The following is a 24068-nucleotide window of genomic DNA, read 5'->3' on the forward strand; positions in this document are numbered from 1 at the left end:
TTGTTTTAGCGAAAAAACAGATTAAAATTCATAACGAGTTCAACGATGTAAGACATTCCATGTTTGGATCATTACATAAGCACCTAAACTAGGCATTTATGCGTCCTATTCTTGTACAATAATTCCACTCCGTCTTTTTTGATAAATAACTTATTTAATATTAACATAATTTACAGTAAAAGTAAAATATAAATGACAATAAACAATGAAAAAAAAAACCAAAAAAAAATTAATAAAGATCCCTAAGTTAGTTAGTTAGCTCAGTAGTGGTGGTATTTGTGGCCCTGGTGGTGCTGCTGCTGCGCCAAATTGGCCTGGGCGAAGATGTGCTCCAGCTCCGCGTCGCTCAGCTGGTCGAAGATGCCGCCCTGGCTCCCGATTCCGGCACTGCTGGAACTCAGGGCCGATGGCTGCGATCCCACGGGCGGCAGGTAACCTTTAAGTCGAAAAAAAAGAAAGAAAATGAGTCCTTCAGATTTACAAATATAATTCCTAGGGATTTCTCTTAAAATTTTAACCATTTTTCATTTAATTCGAATTTTGTTAAGTCCTAGAAGTAAAATCTCTTTTTAAAGCTGTCTAAAAGTAGGCAACAATAAATTTCGAATCATAGCACACTTTTTGTAATCTATGGTTCTTTAGCTCACCTTCGGCTGGCGAAGATCCGTAGGGCGGCAGCAGGGTGATCGAAGGACGAGTGGGCGATGCTGGCGCGGATTCGGTGGGTGGTTGATAGAACACCGGCTTCCAGGGCTGCTGGCTCGGTGGTCGTTGCGGTGTCACCTCCGCCGGATTCTCCGCCTCCGGCGACTGGGGAATCTGCGGCGAGGCAATGCCCGTTCCCGACTCCGGCTGCACGGGCGTGGATCCCGGCAGGGGTACAATTCCGCCGGGGAACTGTGCCTCCGGCTGGCCAAAGGTGGGTGGCTGCTGGGGCAGCGGCGGCTGGGGGGCAGCCGGGAAGAACTGACTGGTGGGCGGACTGGGGAAGGAGGGAACCGTTGGCACCGCAGGCACTGAGGGCACCGATGGACTGGCCGGCGCCTGGGGGAACTGGGGAATCTGCGGGAAGCCGGGGAACTGAGGGAACTGGGGAATTCCAGGGAACTGTGGTATTTGGGGTATTTGGGGAATTTGTGGAATCTGCGGGATGGCAGGAATCTGGGGAACTTCCGGGGCTTCGGGAGCAGCCGGAATCGCCGGAATCGGCTGGGCGGGCACAGCGGGTTGCGCGGGCACCGCTGGCTGGGCAGGCTGGAAGCTAAAGGTGGGCACTCCAGGGAACTGCGGCTGCTGCGGGAACTGGGGGATCACGGGCAGATCCACAGCTGCGGGAGCCGGAACCCCAAAGGCCACTGAGGGCTGGACGGGCTGGATGGGCTGGATGGGCTGCAGAGGCTGAACTGGTTGGATGGGGGTGACTGGTTGCAGGGGCTGAACTGGTTGGATGGGCTGATACTGATGGGTCACGGGCTGAATTGGCTGAATGGGCTGAAGATGTTGTACAGGATGAATTGGCTGGATGGGCTGAACAGGCTGAACAGGCTGAACTGGCTGGACAGGAACAGCGGGAGCAGTGGGAGCAAAGGCCTGGACATACGTTGGCTGCAAATAAGATATCATAGGTAAATTTATTAAACAGAAGAATTTAAAAAGTATCATAATTTAATGATATGATTTAATAATTAATCCCAAAAATAAGATTTTATTCTCACCCTCCAATACATTGAATACGAAAAGTAAGAAATAGTATTTTAAGATTTAAGCGTTGCATAATAGTTCTAATGTTTTGACAGTTGGAATGTAGTCAAAAATATCATTCTCCAATTTTTATTCTTGTACAATTTAGCATTATGAATTTCATTGAAATAGTTTGCTTAAAAAAGGGATCAAAAACAAATTTTTTGTTGTAGATTAAAATAATTTGTGGATAATTGGCTGCAGTGCGTAAGAGTGATAAACTTGGAAGCTAATTCCTACATTTATATTAGTTTATCATCATTACTAATGTGATTCCTCTATCCTAGATATTTCCTCTTCTAAAAAAAAAATAGACAAATTCTTTGCACAGCAGTGGTCATTGAACTCGTACCATTTTTAGCAGACAAAAAAAGTAAAACAAATTAAAATTTTATGAAAATAAAAATATGTAACAAAGTTTCTTTAGGATGGATAAAACCTGTTAAACTATCGGACTCACCTGCACGGCGTGCACATGGGCGTGGGCCGGAGGAGCATGGAAGTGCAGCGGCTTCACGGCGGCGGACTGGAGGACGACGGGCTTCTGCAGGTGCTGGTGCGGATAGTTGACGCTGTACGAGGAGACGAGGGCGTTGCCGGGTCGCAGGACATACGAGGGCGGGGCCAGGGCGGTGGCCACTCCGGCGGGCAGACCAGTGGGCAAACCAACGGGCAATCCAGTGGGCAATCCAGTGGGCAATCCGGCGGGCAATCCAACGGGCAAACCGGTGGGCAGCAGAGCAGCGGGAGCGGGGGCCGGAGCAAGGCCAGGCAGCAGACCGGAACCGGAAACGAGGGTCAGTGGCTTCACCACACCGTGACCATGTCCGTACTTCACGAAGTGGCGATGCGGAGGAGCGGCGGCCAGGAAGGCACTGCCGCCGGGCAGCTGGAGGCTGTAGCCGTAGTGGGCGGCATAGGTGCGGGCGGGCCACTGGCCCTGGTGCAGGTGGGCGTGGCCGTGCAGAATGCCCCGCTTGTGCTTCCCCGTGGTGACCTCCACTTCCGTTTCCGGTTCGGTCGCCTGAGAGGCGGCCAGCGGAGGAGCACTCTCCTGTTCTCCGGTCTCCTGCGGTGGCGCCTCCTCCGCCGAGGTCGCGGAAGTAATGGTGGGCGTAGTGCTGGCCGGGGGCGTGGCCGATCGTGGGGCGTGGCGCAGACGCAGGCCCGCCTCCGCTGGAGGGGCGACCAAGATGACGGCCAAGACCATCAGAAGATGGAGGCTCCGCGAACTGGTAAAGAGATTCATCCTATTTTTTTTTGTAGTTTTTAAATATTACACTGTTAAATGTATTTTATTTCGTTTCGCGCTTAATCCGTTTGCTGCGATCGCCGCCAAGAAAATGAAATGAACTTCCTTGGTCGCTGTTGTATTTATAAAGCGGACATCGCGGCACAGTGGAGTGGTCGTCGAAAAGTACCCACTGTGCATACCAATCGCCAATTGTCGAGTGTCGACTGCTGGCAATGCACCGCCGCTGGCGGCTCATCGGCATGGAGTACGGCGATTGGGCAGTTTATGACTTTTACGCTGCCATTTCCATTTCACTTGCCGCAATCGAAGGCTTCGTAGTAAAACCACCAACCACCCACCACCCACTCCACCCACCGAAGACGTCACCTCATTATGCTTAGCCCTCTGACCACGCACAGTGGTCAAAATGATATAAATAAATGGTTTTAAAGATCAATCAAAACGATTTGTCAAAATTCTTATTTAAATGTAGTATTACTATATTATGAACTAACTTTATTGCAAGTTCATAGCAAGAACACAAAATGTTCTTAGTTTTGGTGATAGCATTTACTAACAAAAAGAAAAACTTTCCACTAAAAATGTACAAAAAAACCACATAAATTACGTCTTATTAAAAAACTGTTTTATAACTTTCTTGCTTATAAATAAAAATATTTTATTTATAAATTAAACGCCTTCAAATTATGAAGTACAATTTTTAAACTATTAAACACCTTTTACTATCAACCAAAACTTAAATAATTGCAGTTTTATGTCTATGAGATCATAAAATATTAAAACAGACTCTTGTTTTAAAAATAAAACATCTATTTTGAAATATCATAGGTTTAATGAGATAAGAAATTTTTTTTTGCTATTACAATTTTTGTGTAAAGGATGATATTAAAAGAAATTTAATTACAACGTATCAAATTCGACAACCTTAAAACCTCAAAAATAATAGTATTTTAGGGTCATAAATTTGATTGTATTAAAAGTGCCCAACTGATGGCCTGCCAACTTTAAAGACATTCATGTAATATGTGGCCAATAATACTCGGCTCAATTTGGCAGGTTGTTTTGGCCCCGCTCCACTGTTCCCATTCGGTGGACTGGGACTCGAACTCGGACTCGGATTTGGAATCCACCTACGCATGCGCCGCACGTTTCCGCACGCACAAAACTTTTGCTTTCAATGGCCTGCATGTTCCGCCTGTGTTGTTTTTTCTTTTTCTCCCCCTGGCTTTTTATCGCCGGACTCTTTTCACTTTCGATGGGCCGAGATGGTCCGAAGGTTTATGATTCGGCTGCAATTTAGATACAAATCAAAGGTGTCGCCCGCTTACATAATCGCCGCCCAAGAAGGGCGCATTGAATCTAATCAGGCGCCGGGTGAAAGCATAATATAAATATAATAATAAAAGCAAGGCAGACAATTACCAATTACCAATTAGCATGGGGCGGTCAATTATTTTGATGGCATTTCAATGCTATTATTTTGAGTTTCGTTAAAATTCAGCATTCACACGCATGAATTTCACCTGCACCACTAAATCTGAACTTATAGACAGATGGATAGTGCTGCATTATATCACACACTAACCGTAAATGAACTTTCGATTAGCCTACATTGATTTTCACTTTTTTTGGAAATTGCCCGTCGAGTGTTTGGAATTTCAATCGCTTGAAATCACAGTGGCAGCTGGTACAGTTCGGCTTGCGGGCCATCATATCATCGGCCGGACATCTAAGTGGGTCTGGCACACAATCCCCAAGGTCTTTCCCAGGCCTTGCCGCCGGAGATGTCATTTTTTTGGCACATGTAATACATATATTTGACAAAGAGCCACATAAACCTCAAAATGTAAACATGCAGAAATAAAAGCCGCCACAGAAGCTTGTTCAATTCGATGCTTTATGACCCGAGCGACGTGAGCGGCATGGTGAAACGCGCGCACAGAGGTGTTTCCTAATCCTAAGGGCTCACAGCTTGAAGCCGGAGTGAATGCTGACGACGCCGAAGGTGAGGTTCTCGTAGGACACCTGCTCGAATCCCGCCTGCTCGATCATCCGCTTGAACTGCTCCTGCTTGGGGAACCGCCGGATGCTCTCCACCAGGTACTGGTACGCCTGCCACTGGCCGGCCAGCAGTTGGCCCATGGGCGGGATCACCTGGAAGGAGTACTGATCGTAGAGCCACTGCATCGTCTCGTTGGTCAGGTGGCTGAACTCCAGGCACATGAAGCGTCCGCCAGGCTGCAGCACTCTATACGCCTCGGCAAGGACCTGAAATGTGGGATTTAAAGGTGATTAGGTAGGTGATAACTTTAGCCATTCCTTTACCTTGTCCACATGCGTGCAGTTCCGGATGCCAAAGGCAATCGTGTAGGCGCTGAAGCTCTCGTCCCGGAAGGGCAGCTTCTCGGCATCGGCGCACTGCCAGGCGACGGTGCAGTTGGCCAGCCGGTCGGTGGTCAGGCCCAGGCGCCTGGCCCGCTCCTCGCCCACGTCCAGCATGTGCTGGTTGATGTCCGACACGGTGACATGGCTGCCGCGCTGCTGGGGATTCGGCTGGTTGGCCAGGTAGCGCAGGTAACGGAAGCTGATGTCGCCCGTGCCGCCGGCCATGTCCAGGAGGCGCATGCCGTGCGTGGGGCCCAGTCGCTCCACGAACACGTCCTTCCACACGCGATGGATGCCCAGGGACATGGCGTCGTTCATCATGTCGTAGGAGTTGGCCACCTGCTCGAAGACCTCGTGAACTGGGCGAAAAGGATGATCTTTAGTGATTCCTTAATGGGTTCACCTCTCTACTCACCCTTTTGCTCCTTCTCGCTTTCCCTGACCGTCTGGAAGCCGAAATGCGTGGTTTGCTCCGATCCGGAAGTGGATTCCGCACCTCTCGGCCTCTCCGCTCCGGATCCTGTGGACTCCCGGGCCGACTGCGCCGCCGTCCGGCTGTGGACGATCCTCCTGGCCAGGGACAGCAGGCGGGTACTCCTCGTGCTCTGCATTTCGGCGATTTAAGTCGGTTCTTCCTTAGGACTATATTATATTATGAAATAACAAACACGGAACAGCCGGTTAGGGATGGGAGTTCTGGGGCCATATGTTAAACCTATCGATACATGGTCACCCTATTCTAACTCCGATATCGATAAGGGCGCGTAATTCAAACGCTTAAAATATTGATAACATAACCAGAGAAAAAATGAATAAATAATAATATAAAAATCAGGATCCGCAAAAAACCAATTTGTCTAAGGTTTTACCTTGAATTAGAGCTATGGAGCTTTAATCCCACAATTAATAAACAACAACCATTTTCACTTAATCCGCACATTTATATTTATTAATTGTACGTATGCGTGCACAATTCAGATTTCGCGACCTCTTATCTTCTCCTATCTTCAGATGCCTCTCAATGTCTGTTGGTTCAACTTAAGATTAGTCATTACAAGTAAGTATATAATTACAATTTTTGTTTGATTAAAAAAAATGCCTTAGCTTGGGAAGGGGGGTTGGTTTTCGCTTTGCTGCGCTGCGCTGCAGCCATCGAAGGGACCTTAAAAACGTTAGATTAAAAACAATTAAAAAAAACGTATTTATATATATAGTAATAATAATAAATAGTTTACAAAATGTGGCGGTTTATTGTGTGTGTGTGTAACTTAGGGCGTAACTAAAATTAATCTTTAAATCATTGAGAAAAGTCCATTTATAAGCGTTTTTCATTTCGTTCTCTATATATCATCGTATTTCCGTTGCGCGGGTGTCGTTATGTCGGTATGTGAGTGTGGTTCTTTATGAGCTATGACGAGCCAAAGTCTGATTTATATCATGGATGGGGTGGTGGTACATGGTTAAGTCTATTTAAAATTAAGGCAAAAAAAATTGTGTTGCTGCTGTCCGGGAGCCCTACTACTTCACGTCCTTCTACACATACGCTATGTATTTAAGTTAGGTTTATCTATATCGTAGTATTTATATTTATATTATAATATATTTAAATATATTATGTTAAAGCCTATCGTGCTCCCTACCATCCTAGCATCCTAGCATCCTACCCTCCTACCATCCGCTGTGGATTCAAATATTGCTTGGCCTCGGTTGAGAAGTTTGGAAGATGCGGAAGGGGTATTGGATTGCGGTCTCAAGGGTGTAGCCATAAGCCATAACTAAATCACACAACTGCCACTCCAACTCAGTAGTTGAACTCCTCCTGCTTCTCCGAGTCGCTGCGCAGGTCGGCCACCAACGGCTCGAAGCAGGACTTGGGTATCAGAGTGCCCACGATCTTCTCGTCCCCGGTTGTCTTCATGCGTATCACTTGCATCTTGCTATTGGAACGTGTATTCAGTATGTGCTCGACGCGTCCCCACACGGAGAGCACGGAGCCGGCCAGCACATGGTACAGGCGCTGCCTCAAGCCGACCTAAAGGTAGAACAAACTGTGAGTACATGAAATCATATCCGTATCCCATCTTAACCCACCTCACAATCGTTGCCCAGGCTGACATTCCGGCAGTTGCCGTTCCAGTAGGCGTGCGAACAGGTGTTCACCGACGCATCGTACTGCTCCGTCCAGTGGGGCTCCGCCTCCTCGCTGCCCACCTTGCGGTACTTCTTCTCCAGCTCGAACAGCGACTCGTGGCGCACCTGAAGACCGGTGTTTGGCCTGTAGATCTGGCACATGATCTCCTTTTTGCTGCGCGACTTCTTCTTCTTGCCGCCATCGGAATCGGTGGTGGTGCTGCTCGTCGAGCTGCTGTTGCGCGCTGGCTGGTGCTCCAGGATCACCACCATAATGGCGGTTCGCTTCTGGTTGCGCAGCTGGTGGGACAGGTAGAAGCCCTCGTTCTCGTTGAACAGATCGGCGTATCTGTGTGGTTAGAGAGTATAATTAATAACTGACATTTTCAGAATTATTATTCCTCTCCCTACTTATCAATGGCCTCCTGCCAGATCATGCCGCGCTCCACGCGAACCGTGTGCATCTCTGTGGGCGCCACGCCGGTGGCATGTTTGCGCACGAACCGAATGAGCCGGCAGCGGGTCACATTCTCGCCGGCAGCGCCAAGATCTAGGGTATTAAAAGATGAATGATTAAATGAATACAGGATTCAATAAAGAGATCTCCATCTGCAGACACTCACCCACTATGCCCAGATCGAAGCGACCGCCGCGCTTCGCCTGCTGGATGATGGCCGTCATGGTGTCGGTGAAGTACTTAAACAGGCGATTCTGCAAATCCACCGGACAACCGAGAATGCGATTGAGAAACTTTGATATGTTGTTGTAGTCCTTGTCCAGACTGAGCACGCCCGGATGGCTCTCGCTGTTCACGATTATGCCCACGCCGACCAGAGCTCCAGCGATGTCCTTGAAGAACTCGCCGCTGTAGTCCGTGGGCGGCGGCACCAGCGGCGACTCGTAGCCCATGATGGTGCGCATCACCGTCTCGAGAGCTTGCCGGCCGTACTTGTTGTCAATGTTGAACTGGGAGAGATCGCGCGTCTCGGTGGCCCGGCGATCGCCGTGGGTGAGGGCGCCCAGCGACTCCAGGCGCTTGGCCACCGTGGAGGCGAAGCGCCGTTCGCCAGCCAGATCCGAGATGAGGAAGATGTACTCGGGTGCATTCACCTGAAGAGTATTTAAGATTAGTTCAATCAAAAACCAAATATACAATATTAAACCCACCTGATTGGAGCGATGGGTGCGTCCAAACTGCTGGATGGCCCTGTCGGCGGACCAGGGCAGCTCCAGGGTGATGTGGACGCGCCGCCGCTGGTTGAAGACCCGCCGATCGCTCTGCAGCGAAATGCCGCTGGACGCCGCCTCCGAGATAATGGCCACGTCCTTCTGGCCGTCCATGAAGCGCTGCTTCTCCGTGATATTCAGCGTTTCCAGCGGCACATCCGACTCGGTTCGCGACTCGTACTGGATGTTTCCATCGTCGGTCTGCACCACGCGACCCCTTCGGCCCGTCATCTCGGCCACGTTGTCCGGTCCGCCCAGCTCGTCGATCAGCTGGTCCAAGGTGTTCGGCGGCAGCCGGGAGCCCAGACGCTCAATCTTTCGCAGCAGCTCCTCCTTCATCGTGCAGGCCCGCTCGATGGCATCCTTGGGCGGCGGCCCGTAGTTCAGCTTGACCCCGTTCACGCCCACCGGCGTCACCGTGCCCTTGAGCTCCTGCTTCTTCTGCAGCAGATCCTGGATCTTGTCCTGCGTCGACAGCTGCGCCTTGCGGTTCTTAGCCGCATTCAGAGCGGCCACCACGGTGGCCGACATCGTCGTACTGCCACTCGGATCGTTGGCAGTCGAGGAGGAGGCCGACGAGCTGCTGGCCAGCTCCTTCTTGCCCTTCTCCTTCTCCTTCTTCACCTTCTTCTTGGTCTTCTTCTGCGTCTTCTTGGTGGACTTCTTGCTGCGCGCATTCACCCAGGGATCAATGTCGCTGTCGCTGCCGCTGAAGAAGGGATTGAAATCGGAACTGGCATCGCTGGCCACGCTCCGCCGATCGCTGTCCACGTCCTGATCCTCATCGTCCTCGTCCTCGTCGTCCATATCACTGCGCAGGTCATCATCATCGCTGTTTGCCTCGTCGCTGTCGCTGTTTCGATTCCGATTCCGCTTGCTGCCCTCGTCGTCGTCGTCGCTGTCGCTGTACTGCCAGGATCCGCTGCGCTTCTTTTTCTTGCTCTTGCCGCCCGCCGAGGAGCCGTTGTCATTGTTGTTGCTGCTGCCCTTCCGCTTGCCCGCCGCCGTTGTGCTCTGGCTATTGTTTCCCAGACTGGAGGTGGAATCGGCCAGGGAGGGCGTCTCGTCGTAGAGGCCAAGAATGCGATTGATGCGATTGCGATCGGGCGCCGGAAAGTGGCGCTCCACGAACGACTGGAAGACGCCTCTGTGGAGGATTTATAATGAGTATTTAGTATATATATATATAATATATTTTATAAGGAAGAAGATAACCCACTTTGCTGTGGAAACAAAGTCCGTCAGCTCGCCATCGTCCTTCTCCAGCTGATCCAGCGTGCGCGCCTCGCCCGTCGACTGCAGACCGATGACCACGCACTTGCCGTACTTGATGGACTCGCGGGCCACCAGCACCGCGTGATTGACCTTGGCCGCTATGCAGAGGTACTTGAAGAAGCGCTGGTGCGACGACCAGAACTGGCCCCACATCGTCTTCTTCATGCGGCTCTCGGCATCGATCAGCTCGGCCGCCTCGGTGAACTTCTGCATGGCCTCCACCCAGAGCTCCACCGACTGGTCGTAGATCTTGCGGAACTCCTTGGACAGCGGCACCTCCTCGATCTTGAAGCTGACGCCCTTGAAGCTCAGCTGGCGGGCGATGTACATGCCGCGCAGCTTCATGTCCATGGCCACGATCTCCATGGCGCCCACGCCGCGTCTCTCTACGGCGGTGATGAAGTCGTTGAAGTTGCCAAAGGCCGTGCCCTGTCCCCAGAGGCCCAGTCGCACCATATAGGCCATATTCTTGGGCTCCGAGGCGCCCGTCGCCGAGGCATAGACCACGCGCGCCTTGGGCAGCTTGTTCTGCAGCTCGAGGACCGTCTGGCCCGTCTTCGTAGGCTTGCCGGAGCCCACGGGACACAGGTTCTTGGCCTTGTGGCACTCGTCGAAGATGATCAGGCCCTCGAAGTCCTCGCCGCACCACTGCAGCAGCTGCCGGAAGCGGGATCGGTACTTGCCCGTCTTGTTGTTCGACTCGCCGATCAGGGCGGAATATGTGCTGAAGATCACGCCCCGCTTGCAGTTGTTGTTCACGTCGGAGCTGATCTTGGCGTACTTGAACTGAGGATAGAATACATTGTGTTAGCAGGAGGTTAATCACATCAATGGAGTGTATATTATAGCCCTACGTGAATCATTCAAGTTTTGTTTTATCATAGTGTGTTATGAAATTTCTGATTTGTTTAATTCAATTATATGTGAAATAAATTGAATGTTTTTCTAATTCATTTCAAATTGAATGAATGAATGAATAATTTTTATGCATTTTTTGAATTTGCCTGATTTTTTTTAGCTTTCTTTTGAGAACAAAAAGTGGAAAATTTGTAACAAATCAATGTTAACTGCTTAGAAAATAATAATAAAATAAAATAAATATAATAAAATAATAATTCATGCAGATTTAACCTTTCTTCAAAAGAAATTGTCGTTTGAATTATTTCGGAATTCATGCCATTCATTCATTCAATTATATTAAACTCAAATTTCAAATTCCTTCAATTCTATTAAACTCAAAATTCAAAACAATTCATTGAATCCATTCATGCAGGACTCTAGTTTATCTATCCACCTTGTTCAGGGCATGCACATCGATGCGCGTGGCCCCGATATCGCTGAGATCCCGCTCGGCATCGTACTTGAGATCATTGGACACCGATATCCACAGCGCCTTCTTGCGCCCCTTCAGGTAGTTCTCGTAGATGATCCCGGCAATGGTGCGGCCCTTGCCCACGCCGGCTCCGTCGCCGATGAGGAAGCCCGCCCGACTGCCGTCCGGCAGCAGGTGATCGTGCGCCTGCGAGGCGTAGGTGATGGACTCCAGCTGCAGGGCGCTCAGGTGGCCGCTGTTTATCGTCTCGTGGGGCAGCGACAGCTTGTAGTAGACGTCGCAGGGCTCCACGGAGCTCAGGGAGGCGGTCTCCACGACGGCATCCGGGTGCTTCTTGCCCAGTTTCACTAAGGAACGAAAGAGTTGTTCGGTAAAAGGGTAATGATAATGGTTTCTAAATATAACTCACACTTGGCTGGCCAGTAATCCGCATAGGTCTCGGCCACTCCCATCTCCTCGTAGTCCACCTCGTCCTCCTCCTGCTGCACATAGGCTGCCGCCGAAGCGTGGGCCGCCGCTGCCGCTGCCGCCGCTGCTGCTGCTGCGCTGGTGACCACCGGCTGCATGGGAGCAGGTGGCGCCTGGGGACGCTGCTGCTGCATCGACTGCATGAACAGCTGGAATACATTGTTCGGTATGCCGCTGGTCAGGTATTCGGGATTCATGGCGATCAGCTTCTGGACGGCCTCCATCATCGAGTTGTTGCCCTTCACTCCGCCTCCGGCTGCACTTGCTCCTCCTGCTGCTCCTCCTCCGCTTCCTGCGGTCGTGGCCATCGGAGGCTTCTGATTGTTGCCAACGATTCCTCCTCCTGCATTTCCGGCCATCTTGAAGGCGCGAATGGGCTGAACTCCGCCCGCATAACTCACTGCAAGGTAAAGGGTTTTCGGTTTTGGGTAGGTCGTTTGGATATTATTCGGGTTGGGGTTAATTCATTTAAACACCGGTCACCGGAGTGAGTGAGAGGGCAGACATCGAATGGAAAGAGACAGAGGAACAGAGGCGGGTGCGCGGAGAAAGAAAGAAAGAGTTTTGTTAGTTGGGATAACATTAATTACATGTCAGTATTCTTATAGAGACTAAGAAATCTAGTTTCATTGGGGAAATTATAGGAACCAACTCAATCCACATTTAAATATACATTCACACACATCAAGGAACGCTGCTTTTAACTTTTAAATTATCGATATTTTCGATATTATTCGATAATATGGATGTTTTAAATATAGATATTTTTCAAGCTCCAATTTGAACACTTTACTATCGAGATGGTTTCGAAAATCATTTACAAAATGATGTTATAAGAAAACTTAAGAACTTGAAAATGATCGATATTTTCGATATTATTTGATAGTATTGATGTTTGTAAGAAAAAACACATATTATAATATAGAGATATTTTTTCAAGCTCCAATTTGAACATTTTACTATCGAAATGGTTTAAAAAATCATTTTCAAAATGATGTTATATGAAAACTCAAGGGAAAATATACGGGATTTCCTCCAACAGACAAGCAAAGCAGTCCACATCCCTAAATGAGTTAGCTAACTAAAAAATTATAATTCCCTAAAACCTTCGAAACTATTTAAACAGAAAAAGAACAAAAAATTCCACCGAATCATTATATTTTTTTCAAATTGAGGTGAACTTTGAGAACTGTGGCTCAGCGAACCAATCGTCCGGCTTCGAAACGAGTGGAAAACTGTCGCACTACCGAAGAGGGGAAGATCTCCATATTCCCCGTCCAGTAGGTCTCAGCCGTAAAGAGAAGCCGGATCGATGGGCCGAGGCTTGGGAACTTTGGACAACGATGCTCGATGGGCACGGGGCCAGTAGCGATTGTTCCGGTTGAGGTGCAGGGAGAAGAGCGACTTCTTCAGCAGCACCAGATTGACCTGGAACTGCATGCGCTCGCGCTCCTTGATAATGTAGCTATCCTCGGGCTGGAGGTCCTGATGCTGGGCGGCATCCTTGCGCTGTTTCTTGTGTCTTCGGCGTTTCGGAAGCTCTGGCAACTGGCTTTCGCTATCGCTGACAGCCTGGCCGGTGCAGCGGGGATTCCGAAAGATGACATCAGTGGTGGCCTTAATCTTCTCCGGCCTTTTGGATACAGTTAGCAGTGGAGTAGGAGCAGGAGAAGGAGCATCATCTGGTGGACTCTGCACCTTTTTGGCCGCTCCCTCGTCCAGCTGGAGCTTGAAGACCGGCCGCAGGTTCTCCACTCGCTGCAGCAGCCTCTTCACCAGCTCCACAATCTCCCTGAGATTCCCACTCGAATTGGCCTCCAGTTTGGGCAGCAGATCCCGCTGTATGAGCCGCTCCATCCGCAGCAGCCCCTTCGAGTGGATGCTGTAGAAATCCTTCATGGCCTCGGTCACCTTTAGGTCGATCTCCTGCTGCACTTGCTCCCAATTGGCCTGGTCAAGTGGGGGAATGGGTCTCCGCTTCTTGGCATCTTGCGTGGGTTTACTAGTGCCCGGCACATCATCATCGTCGTCGTTTTTGTGGCGTGGTAAGCTGTCCATCCCGAAACAGCAGAGTTACAAAAAAACTTAAACTTTTAATCAACTAAGTAAATTTGGAATTTTGAAGATTTTTTTTGGTTTTCTCAAATATACACCTCTATTTTTTACTCGTTTTTTTTTTGTGTTATTTTTTCTTTAGTTGTGTTCACCTCGACGCATGTTATTGGATTGAGGTTGGACTGGGAAAATCCTCGAAACAAAAGACAGACGCCTACTGTTTTTACTCTCTAAACTTTTCCATGAGAACCTGATTAGATTTTCATCTATAAGAGCGGAAAATAAAAATACAAAAAAATACTCCTAATAATTTTTATCCCTACCTTTCTAGATCTCTTACCTTTGCAACTATGAAGTATAAAACATTTCCCTAAACAGACAGTTAGATTTCGCACATTTCTCATACACACTACTACGCACTACATACTATATATATTTTTGTTATTCGTAATCTTAGGTTTCTTGTTCTTTGAACGAACAATGGGATCGTTTTCTTGGTTGTTACCAACATTAATCGACTTACTCTGCGCCAATAAAGACGCGGCCATATTGAAATTAGCAGCAGAGGCTGAAGTGGAGGCCGCCGCTCCTCCGCCAAAGAAGTGGCCACCGGGGGGCGAGCTCCTCACCGAATTGGCGGCCGTGGACGGCGGCGGAGGCGGCGGGGCGCTGCTACCCTTGGCGGCCACGTAGGCGGCCAGGTTCATCAGTTCGTTGGTGCTGAGGCTGTTCAAATAGCTGCTGGTGGACCCAGCGGCGCCAGCAGCGGACGACCCACCACCAGTCATCCCGGCATTGCCGCTGCTCCTGGCCGCTGGACTGCCCATGGCTAAAGGACCACGATGTCCAGGAGGAAATCGGAAATAACGAAACAAGGGAACAACAAAAAAAAAACAGCCAAATCCGAAAAGAACAGAACACAAACCATACAAAATGGGTTGGGGGAATTATTATATATTTTTTTTGGGTGGCGGGAATATATAGATAAGTCGGGGGAAAATCAAGAAAAAGCAAGATACAGTGTTCAAGTGAAGAAATAGAGAGAGATAAAGATAAAGGAAGAGAACAACACAAGCAGCATTAATTAGTGTGATCACAGCAGTCTCTATAAAGCCGAAAAGCGAGTGCTGCCAACTTTTAGGTATTCCTTTAGGGTTTTATCATCTATTTATTATATTTAAATTATTCAGAATAACTTTTAAATATAAACAAAAATATTGGAAAACATTTTCTTAGATCTTAGATTTCGTTTGCTTTGATAAAATAAAAAGATACATTTATTTATATCCTGTAAAATCATTCCTTTTTTTTAGTTTTATTGTTAGTTTTATTTTTGATTTTGAATTTTTGTTAATTACAGTTTTTATAACAAAGTATTTAAAAATCTAAAAAATAAACTTTATAATAACTAGTTTTATTCGACCAAGTTTCGATTAAATTGGCAGCACTGCTGTTTAAATATATAATTCGTTTTTTGCTTCGCCTGTGTGTTGTGAATTTTATTATTATTGATTTAATTGCACTTACCCGTTATTGCGTTATTCAGTTTCTTTGGCATATTGTTTAAATTATTCTCTATCGCTACTTTTCTGGGTATTATCGGTATCGCTGTGATCTTTCCGCCCAGTGCCACGCCTCCAACCGTTGACGTGCCGCCCACTATGGTTGGTTTTGTTGCTGTTGTTGTGATTATCTGACGCACGGCTGTGTTGTTGTTGTTGCTGCCGTTGCTGTTTGTTGTACTATTAACGCTGGTAATTATATTGTTGTTATTGTTATTATTGTTGTTGATGCGCAACAACGAAATTGGCTTGATATTGTTATTGCTTATAACAATTTTGGCGCCTGTGGGTATGGGAATGGGTGTACCGCCCTTGGTAGCCACGCCCACTCCGCTGCGGATATTTTGGGCGTAGGTAACGGCGGTATTCAGATCGCGACCACCTCCTAAAAAATTAAAAAGAAGAAAATAAATAAGTATGGAAAGTTTCGATAGGTTTTATTAGGGGTTTTAAAAGTTTTTTCAGTTGGTTATAATATTTCTATAATCTTTATGGGAAATCTTTTAATACTATTTTATTTTTTCTCTGAACATAAAATATTATTATTTTATTTAACATTAACACTGGCCATTTATCAAATATCACAAACGTGTTTAACTTTCTCAATAGTTTTTATTAGCTGGTTTCCATGTTTCTCAGTTGATTATAAAATATTTATAATAATTTTTAAAGATCTTTTTATAAAATAAATACTATTTCTTCTATTTCTCTATGTTTAACATTACTCATTAACATTAATGAAAAATCACAAACGTGTTTAAGTTTCTCAACCAGCAATAACTAATATACAAATAAATCACATGGCCAACGAATTTGTATTGAATCATTAATGTTGCTACCTTCTTAGTCTCTGAAGCACGTGATTCCCCGCCTGCCGTTGTTTGTGTGTGCGAATATTTGATAAAATTTGCACACATTAGCCCCCTCCCCGTTCATTTGATACAAATCGAAGCCTTCTGCGTTCCGAGATTCCCCATGTGCGCTGCACAAAGTGCAGACATACCCAACCCGAATGCTCAGCACCACCCTCATTTAAGGTAAATATCTAATTAATGAGCAAAGACAGCAGTACATAAGGTGGACCTAAGTATGTGCAATGCCCATGTACGACATGAGGACACGAAAAGGGGAAAGGTCATGTGGCTGATACATAATCATAATTATATGTGCAGCCAGGCACACAGATGGACAGATGGATTTGTCCATATAGCCCATGTACTGGAAATCGTGTAAGGAAATCGTAATGCGTTAATGCCTGTAATGGACGTCGCCGCGGTCAAGACGATGGCAACAAATCAAATGCAATGCGACTGGTCGACCGCAGGATGCCAAGGGCTCAGATTCAGATTCAGATTCAGGCATTTCCACGAAAAGCGCATTGAATCAGGAAATTGCCAAGCCAAAGATAAAACCAACAAGCAATTGGTATATAATTATGTAATAAAGATAACATTGATTTATTATATTATTTTTAACAATAATAGATCATAGTAATATTAATAACAAAATGTCACATATTATATATGAAATACAAATTCTTAGTTCCAATTTTGAATGCAAATAAATGTTTTAAATATTAATATTATATTATTTATACTTTTACTCTATACTAAACACATTAAACATATAATCAAAGAAAACATAAATGGAACAAAATATTATATTTAAAATTATTTTTTTCTTGTTTTATTTGGAATTGATAATAATTAATATTTTTAAAAAAAGTAAGTTTCATCTCTTAATTGAATTATCTACAATGGATTCGATTTATTATTCTCACATGTGCGCACACACCTGTCGGGAAACTCAACGTTCACTTTTTTCACGCTCGCGAAACCCTCGAAAGGAACTTCTAAATAATTGACGATATTATTTCAGCTATTCTTTTCGATCCAGGGACCTCATAACTTGGCCTTCGATTGCTGACGACGGACTGGTGGGGAATGGTAAACGAGTTTAATAATTTACCGCGCGATGTCCAGTCCACGGTTAATGACGCACGGAACCACTGGCTCCTCCCGGATGTGGCCATATAATCGGGGTTATGTGCAGGGGGAATCGGAACCCACGCCTTATATGAGTGATGCACAGTCACAATCACGGAAATATAAGCACATATGTGCCTATAAATACATATTTATGTATTATAATTCACATATAGGCCGTTATATACATCGATATCTTGCAGATCTGAGGCAAACGGAGCTCAAGGCTCGACAGGACATCCTCGGACTCCTGGACAGGTGTGCATATGCATCTGTATCTGTATCGGTGTCTCAGGGCACGGTAATTTCATTAATGTTTCAGTGCACTAATGCAAGTGGCCTTTTAATTAATGTTGGTTAGATGGCAAATCAATTGAACGACTGGGCTTCGGGCCTCAAAGGATGGGTTTAGGGATTTCACAGCCAAGTTGGCATAACTCATTAGGGGCATTATAAAGGGACCACAAAGGGATGGGCGAATCCTTTGATTTGCTGGTCATGTATTTATGCAATTTTCCAATTTAATTGAAAATATGTTTACTCGGTGAACAAACCCATCAGGAAATTCCCCAACGTACTTGTTGATTTAGGTAATCAGCAGAGTTCGGGTATTTGTATGACTTTAGTTGTTAAATTTACATAAAATAATATACATTTCGGAAATGACTAGGAATTACTAATTAAGTATTACCTTTTCCACAAATTTAGTCATTTTCAATATTACAAAGTTTCAACCAGAGATTTTCCAACTATTCTAAAGAAATATTTATCTTGTATTGGTCGTTTGGAATGTATTCGAAAACTTCACTTGTTCCGTGTAAAGTTGATTGAAATGCCAACTGAATAAGTTATTTCTTGACAAAGGAACTCCTCCAGCTCAAATCCCTCACCTCAACCCCCTTTTAGTAAACTACCCCTTTGCTTTCCCCTCTTCGAACAAAATCCCTCCGCCCGGCAGCCCAAAAAACTATACAAACTTCCCACTTGGCTGGAAAACTGCAGCCAGTGGGGAAGCAAAGCTCACTCCCCCCACAAAAATGAGGGGCTGGCTACCTATAAAATTGTTGTCTAAACAATAGAGCACCGAGTGCTGCTGCCTTTCCCCACCCTTTCCACCCACCCTTCCGCTTTTCAGCCCTCAGCCAAATCCCTTTCAAAACGAACCCACTTTTCAGCATTCATTGCAGGCGAAAGGCATAAGCTTCAGGTTTAAGGCTTCAAAAGTAATATGCGAATGCTAAGTGCGACGACTCACCGGGCACTTCTATTTGATCTGGATCCTCGTCATCGTCGAAATCGGAGCCCGAATCGTCCTCTTCGAAATTATCATCGTCGTCATCGGCGTCCAACAGGGTTTTTCTTTTTTTCGACGTCTGTAAGTAATAAGATTTAGGGAAATATTAGTTTAAAATTTTAGGTATCCAGAAATTAAGATATTTTTTGTTGATGCATTTATTAACACAAAAAAAAATTAGTAATAAAATGTTTTTTTATTTTAAAAAGTAGAAATTCCATTTGAAAAAATTTTAATAATAAATAAATAAATCATATGTCATCATTTAAAAAAATCTTTTAATAGCTTTCCATATGTATTAAATATTTATAATATATTTTCTCAGTGCACCATTGAAACGCACGACATCGCGAATTAAAATCGATATTTTCATAGTTCCTTAGTTCTTGTGTTGAACTCAAAAATAAACGCAAACACTCGAAAAAAAAACCCCAAAACTCAGGGGGATTCACACGAAAAAAAAAACACTGACTAACGCACACACACAAAAAGATAACGAAAACGAAATAAAAACAAAGCGGAAAAAATGACACAGAAAAGCACACGAAAAAAAACACCGCGTATATTTTCGTAGCACACTTTTGAGGGCCAACGAATGAGCGGGGGACTTCCCCGAGTGTTTAGAAAAAACGGCACGAAAGTACGAGGAAAAAATTGCGCACGCCGCGTGAAAAAAACTAGGGGAAACCCCCGAATGCAAACAGAAGGAAAAAAGTGGACCTAAAAAATATATATAGATAGGGGGGAGCACACTCACAGAGTTTTCGAGGAAAAATCGCAAGGACCAGCAGTCAGATGCTTTTCATCGCCGGTGCGATGAGGTTCTGCGGGTTCGGTGGGATCCTTCTGAGACTTGAGAACCAAGAAAAACAACTCTTTGTCCACAAAAGATGGCCACTACTTTTGCAGAGTTGAGCTGCGAATTGTGCGACTGGTTCGATGCTCGTGTGGGAGCCAACTACCCAAAAAGCTCAGCCGGAGTTCGAAGACCGGAGTTGTCGAGCGAACAGAACGGAACAGAACAGCCACGGGCCACTTTGCCAGGCACAGGCAGTTTCCCAGTTTGCAATACCCCCCAAAAACAAACCCAAAATGGAAATTTCAGCCAGCGAGCAGCCGGGCTGCAATTTTTCGGCGGCCAGCGACAGGGGAGCGGGTTAAACGGGGTTACCAACGGGTTAAGCAGGGTGTTATGGGTGTTACGCTCGTTATGGGGTGGGTTTTTGGCCAACATATCTCTACGGTCAGAACGGCGACGGCGACGACGAAAGGCAAGCAAGAACGGAGAACGGAGAACATAGAACTGGGAACAGGACGATAAACAAACGCGAGAGGCCAACCCCTTGCCACCCCCTAAATGCCAAGGACACAGTGGGTTAAGGTGCATTCAACATGTCCTAATTTTTTACTGTAAAAGTTTAATTAGTAATTTCGATAATTATAGATAGATTTATATTTTAAGATATTCAATACATTTATTTATTAAAAAGCAATGATTCAATTTCAAGTTTTTTTTTATTGCCCAAAATATTATATTAATTTATAGGTATTATTACAACCATCATTTGTTTTTGATTCCGACTATGCAAAATGATAATGGGAATTTAAAAAAACTCTAATCTACTAAATTTAATTTGGGGAACTCCCTATTTGCGACCACAGTGCTCCACTTTGGCCTGAAAAAGGGGTTGGCATTTTCACACCCCCACTCCTTCGCTCCCCTTCCCTTGGAAATTCAACGAAGTAGCAGCAACAAAATGTTTGGCATGCAGAGATACGAAGTTTCCTACTTTATGCGGAATATGCATGTGTTTCCTGCTCCCAGAAACCACCCCCCACCCTTCTATCCACCCCCTCAACCCCTTTGAAACAAAGGGTTTTGGCTCAGTTGGCAGATGAAAGAGGACGAAGAGGGGTTGACCAGGGGGTTGGGTGGGTTAAAGAGAGGGGGGCTTTCAAATTGGAGGACACGAGGAGCAGCAATCTGTAGCGCATGCACAGCAATTAGAGCAAGACAGACTGCTGTGGATGTGGATGTGGATGCGGATGTGAATGTGGATGTGGGCATGTCCTTGGGGGAAGGAGGACGGGTGGCGACGGACCTGGTTGGCTCGTTCGCTGGCTATATGCGTCCATATATACCTTGTACCGCTGTGTACTCCGGGATCAAGCAACTGGCGAGGGACTTGGCCCAAAAGCAGCGCAAACAGAACGAACCGAGCCTAATGGATGCAGTGGAAACACAGTGAACACTCGCTGGGAAGAACCTTGAATGCAGGTTCTATAGGAAACAACATAAAATCGAATCGAGTACATTTAGGACCTTGAAATTTTCGATTTATCAATATTCTTATATAAAAGAAAAGTAAAATAATAAATATAAATGTTCCTATTTTGTTTTCATTATTATTTTTAAACAAAATAAGACTTTAATTAATAGTTAATTTATCAGTATTTTTCTGCTACAATAATGTATACAACTTAGTAAATCAGGTTTCCAATATTACACCTTTTAAATCCTTTCAAATCAAGTTCTCCACCCAATAATCACTCCCATAGAGACCCCAACTCGTTAATTTTACCCCCACACCAACCTATTTATAGATTGCAACATTTTTGTTGACACACAAAATAAAATCAAAACGAATGACCTTGCAACAAGGGAAATGTAGAAAATCTGTGGCCAAAAACATGTGTTCTCCACCACCCCCCACCCACTCACACAAGAAGCAACATCAACATGTTGATGCTAAAGAAAAAAAATGGCATAAAATACAAAAAAAAAGGACCAACATTAACCCTTATAAAAGGGGGTTGGCGAATTCCAAAATAAAAACAAAAGGCGCGGATAAAAGCGCACAAAAAGGACACAAAGAGCAATTAAATAAAACGTGAAAAATGATACAAAAAGAGCAGGGGAGGGGAAGAATCGGTTAATTTCAGGGACCCAGGGAGTTGGCAATTTGAAGTTGACCAGGCCGAGGAAAACTCGAAAGGCGCAGGCGCCAAAAAACTTGGAATGCAGTGGCCAAAGCGGAAACGGCGATAAATAACACGGCTCGAAGGACCTCTCGCCCACACCCCCAATCAAAGAAGCCCAGACTGCAGCAGAGGAAAAGCAGCGCAGCTTGTGGGAGGGGCAATTCGCATTTCCCGAGATGCATTTCCCAAATGCAGCAGCAGTAACTGCAGAGCTACAGTGAACACCCCTCTCCGGGGATTCCCAAAAAAAAAAAAACGGGATGTGCGTGAGCGGTTCGAGTCTCGACTAAGCGTTGCCCACTCCTTGCCGGTTGCCGTCACCGCTGAGCAACAAGTGACAGGGAAAAAGGAAAATCTAAAAAATGTTGTTAAACATTAAATATTATTTTAATGCCCATAAAAAACAAGTACAAATCGTATTTATCATATTGCAGCATTTGAAAGTACTTAGTAAGACCACCATTTGATTATTTTATATTATATATTATTATTTTAAGACACAATTTTTGAAATTTTTTATTCGTAAAAATGTTTGACATTTCGAAGCTAACAACCTTCGATTGGTTAACCATGAACACTAGAAAAGCATTTGCCATTTAAAGATATATTATGACTTTAATATTAAACTTGGCTAGTATACAAATAGTTAGCAATTGTCCCAAACTAAAAAATATTCAAAAACATTCCAAAAAAATAAGAAATTTTCCCTCAAAAAACTATGCTTTATGCCAAGTTCATAATAATAATAAGGCTGTTTCAGAAATCGGAATACCTAAAACCATTAATTTAAATATGCATATCGAAGATTTGAAAAGTTTTGATAGTTCTGAAAACAGTTCCGCCCCCTTAAAGACTTTTGCAGCTAATAACCTAATGATGCTCGACACCCCCTTCCCCTCCCCTCCACTGGCTTTAACCCACATGTTGCCCCCAGTCGCATGGCCTTAACCCTAACCTAGCGCAACTTTTGTCGACTGAATTCGCTTAACTCGTGTGCGGACATAAAAAAAAAACGCCAACGCCGAGCGTGTGCGGGAAAGAGAGGGGCTGGCGAAGAGTGAAAAGAGAGGGGGAGAAAAACACATGGTTCCAGGCCACGCGAAAATGCGAATCGAAATGCGTCCTTAGAAATATCTCGAAAAAAAAAGAAACAATTGCCGAAAAAAAATCAAAGCGTAACAACAAAGTGCAGCGGAAGGTGAGCGTGTGTGGGTGGGCGAAGGAGGTGGGTGGGAGGGAGAGAGAGAGGTGAAGGAAAAACAACAATTATTATTATTGAATGAGCTGCTTCTGCAGGCGCTTTGTTTTTGTTTTATGCATGTGAGTGTGCTGCTGCTGGCCCATGTGTGTGTGCGTGGAAAATGGCAAAATTTAGCAACAAAGAAATTGTATTAAGTCATGCCAGCAGAAACAGCGGTGGCGGCTGCGTCGGCGGCAACAACAAACAAACAAACTTACCATTTCGAAGCTCCAATTGCTAACTGTTCTTGTTGTTGTTTTCGTTTGTCACTCCAATTCTGGCTGTTGTTAACCGTTAACCACAAAAAATAAGCACACACGCGTTTTTCGCCCTTTTGTTTGTTTTGTCGTTGCTGCCGCTGTTGTTTTTTCCTTATTTTCGAGAAAGAATTCTCCTTTTTTCGAGCCGTCAGCGAAAACAGAACGATTGTGCGGCCAGCCAGTCAGCAAATGCAGCGAAAAAAAAAAATACTCCGCAATAAGTGTTTTCAACGCGTTAGAGCTGCCGTTGTTGTTGTTGCTGCTGCTGCTGCCTTTGCGATAATGGCCGTGTGTGCATGTGTGTGTGCGTGTGTTGCTGCACGCGGTGTATTCGCTTTGAAGTCTCGCCTCTTTGGATATTTTGGATGTTGCTGCAACGCACAATCACTGCACTCGATGCAAAATGCAACAACACTCGGAATCGGAATCAAGGAGGAAGGAAACGAGAACGAGAAGGAAGCGAGGAAGCCGAAAACACACGCACACGTAACACAGTGTTGCCAGATGGAAATGTTGCTTTCGTACTAAACAATCTCGATATTTTCCGCCTAAAAAATCCAGTGAAAAAATCTGTTTCATTACGTTTTAAACTATCGATTTTGACGATGTTTTTTTTTTATTGTGCGAGAAAAAAAACATTTAAAGATATTTATAACAATAAGCCTGCCTTTTGTGTTCAACAAAATAAATTTAAATTTGCTTTACTTCAGTCGATAGCTATCGCAGTGCGGAGGAGCTGGAATGCCAGGGCACGCGGTCTGAGCTGGACCATCGATACAAATGGGTCGTATCGATATTTCCGAGTTGTGGCTTTTTGTATGGCACCCCCTGCCGTTAATTTGCTAAATTAATTTTCTAAATAATCCAAATGCTTATT

At 45.4% G+C, this 24068-nt stretch overlaps 4 protein-coding genes across 6 annotated transcripts; all 4 read right to left on the reverse strand.

Moving 5' to 3' along the window:
• Positions 1-247: 247 nt before the first annotated feature.
• On the reverse strand, positions 248-2989 carry LOC108069575 (uncharacterized). The gene is made up of 3 exons (XM_017159701.2): positions 2201-2989; positions 648-1605; positions 248-436 (listed from the first exon to the last, which is right to left on the reverse strand). Exons 1-3 carry the CDS (start codon positions 2987-2989, stop codon positions 261-263), a joined length of 1923 nt encoding a protein of 640 aa, XP_017015190.2. The 3' UTR covers positions 248-260.
• Positions 2990-4874: 1885 nt separating this feature from the next.
• Coq5 (ubiquinone biosynthesis protein COQ3, mitochondrial) lies at positions 4875-6050 on the reverse strand. Its single transcript, XM_017159700.3, has 3 exons — positions 5796-6050; positions 5321-5739; positions 4875-5263 (listed from the first exon to the last, which is right to left on the reverse strand). Exons 1-3 carry the CDS (start codon positions 5989-5991, stop codon positions 4961-4963), a joined length of 918 nt encoding a protein of 305 aa, XP_017015189.2. The 5' UTR covers positions 5992-6050; the 3' UTR covers positions 4875-4960.
• Positions 6051-6607: 557 nt separating this feature from the next.
• Positions 6608-23713, reverse strand: sno (strawberry notch). Of its 3 annotated transcripts, XM_017159717.3 has the most exons (12): positions 23150-23713; positions 18671-18788; positions 15396-15815; positions 14392-14697; positions 11755-12213; positions 11307-11692; positions 9957-10798; positions 8678-9884; positions 8134-8620; positions 7922-8060; positions 7472-7859; positions 6608-7412 (listed from the first exon to the last, which is right to left on the reverse strand). In XM_017159717.3, the coding sequence occupies exons 1-12, from the start codon at positions 23150-23152 to the stop codon at positions 7182-7184; spliced, it is 4986 nt and encodes a 1661-aa protein (XP_017015206.2). In that variant the 5' UTR covers positions 23153-23713; the 3' UTR covers positions 6608-7181. The 3 variants fall into 3 exon arrangements, with proteins under 3 accessions (XP_017015206.2, XP_070075275.1, XP_070075276.1); XM_070219174.1 differs by lacking the exon at positions 14392-14697 and having other exon boundaries at positions 23150-23712; XM_070219175.1 differs by lacking the exons at positions 15396-15815; positions 18671-18788; positions 23150-23713 and having other exon boundaries at positions 14392-14732.
• Positions 12955-14041, reverse strand: LOC138913923 (uncharacterized). Its single transcript, XM_070219177.1, has one exon. The coding sequence runs from the start codon at positions 13869-13871 to the stop codon at positions 13101-13103; it is 771 nt and encodes a 256-aa protein (XP_070075278.1). The 5' UTR covers positions 13872-14041; the 3' UTR covers positions 12955-13100.
• Positions 23714-24068: the final 355 nt, after the last annotated feature.

This window comes from Drosophila takahashii, chromosome X (assembly GCF_030179915.1).
Source record: "Drosophila takahashii strain IR98-3 E-12201 chromosome X, DtakHiC1v2, whole genome shotgun sequence".
Classification (NCBI taxonomy): Eukaryota; Metazoa; Arthropoda; class Insecta; order Diptera; family Drosophilidae; genus Drosophila; species Drosophila takahashii.

Bases quoted from the DNA above. Each gene is read 5' to 3' on its own strand.
- LOC138913923 (XM_070219177.1), bottom strand. From the start codon at position 13,871: ATGGACAGCTTACCACGCCACAAAAACGACGACGATGATGATGTGCCG.
- sno (XM_017159717.3), bottom strand. The intron at 14,698-15,395 runs GTAAGTGCAATT...GTGGTCCTTTAG, and splicing joins ACTGAATAACGCAATAACGG to CCATGGGCAGTCCAGCGGCC. The intron at 11,693-11,754 runs GTGAGTTATATT...TTCGTTCCTTAG, and splicing joins GGATTACTGGCCAGCCAAGT to TGAAACTGGGCAAGAAGCAC.
- Coq5 (XM_017159700.3), bottom strand. From the start codon at position 5,991: ATGCAGAGCACGAGGAGTACCCGCCTGCTGTCCCTGGCCAGGAGGATC. The intron at 5,740-5,795 runs GTGAGTAGAGAG...CTTTTCGCCCAG, and splicing joins AAGCGAGAAGGAGCAAAAGG to TTCACGAGGTCTTCGAGCAG. The intron at 5,264-5,320 runs GTAAAGGAATGG...CCCACATTTCAG, and splicing joins ACTGCACGCATGTGGACAAG to GTCCTTGCCGAGGCGTATAG.
- LOC108069575 (XM_017159701.2), bottom strand. From the start codon at position 2,989: ATGAATCTCTTTACCAGTTCGCGGAGCCTCCATCTTCTGATGGTCTTG. The intron at 1,606-2,200 runs GTGAGTCCGATA...TCTTATTTGCAG, and splicing joins CCCATGTGCACGCCGTGCAG to CCAACGTATGTCCAGGCCTT. The intron at 437-647 runs GTGAGCTAAAGA...TTCGACTTAAAG, and splicing joins CGGATCTTCGCCAGCCGAAG to GTTACCTGCCGCCCGTGGGA.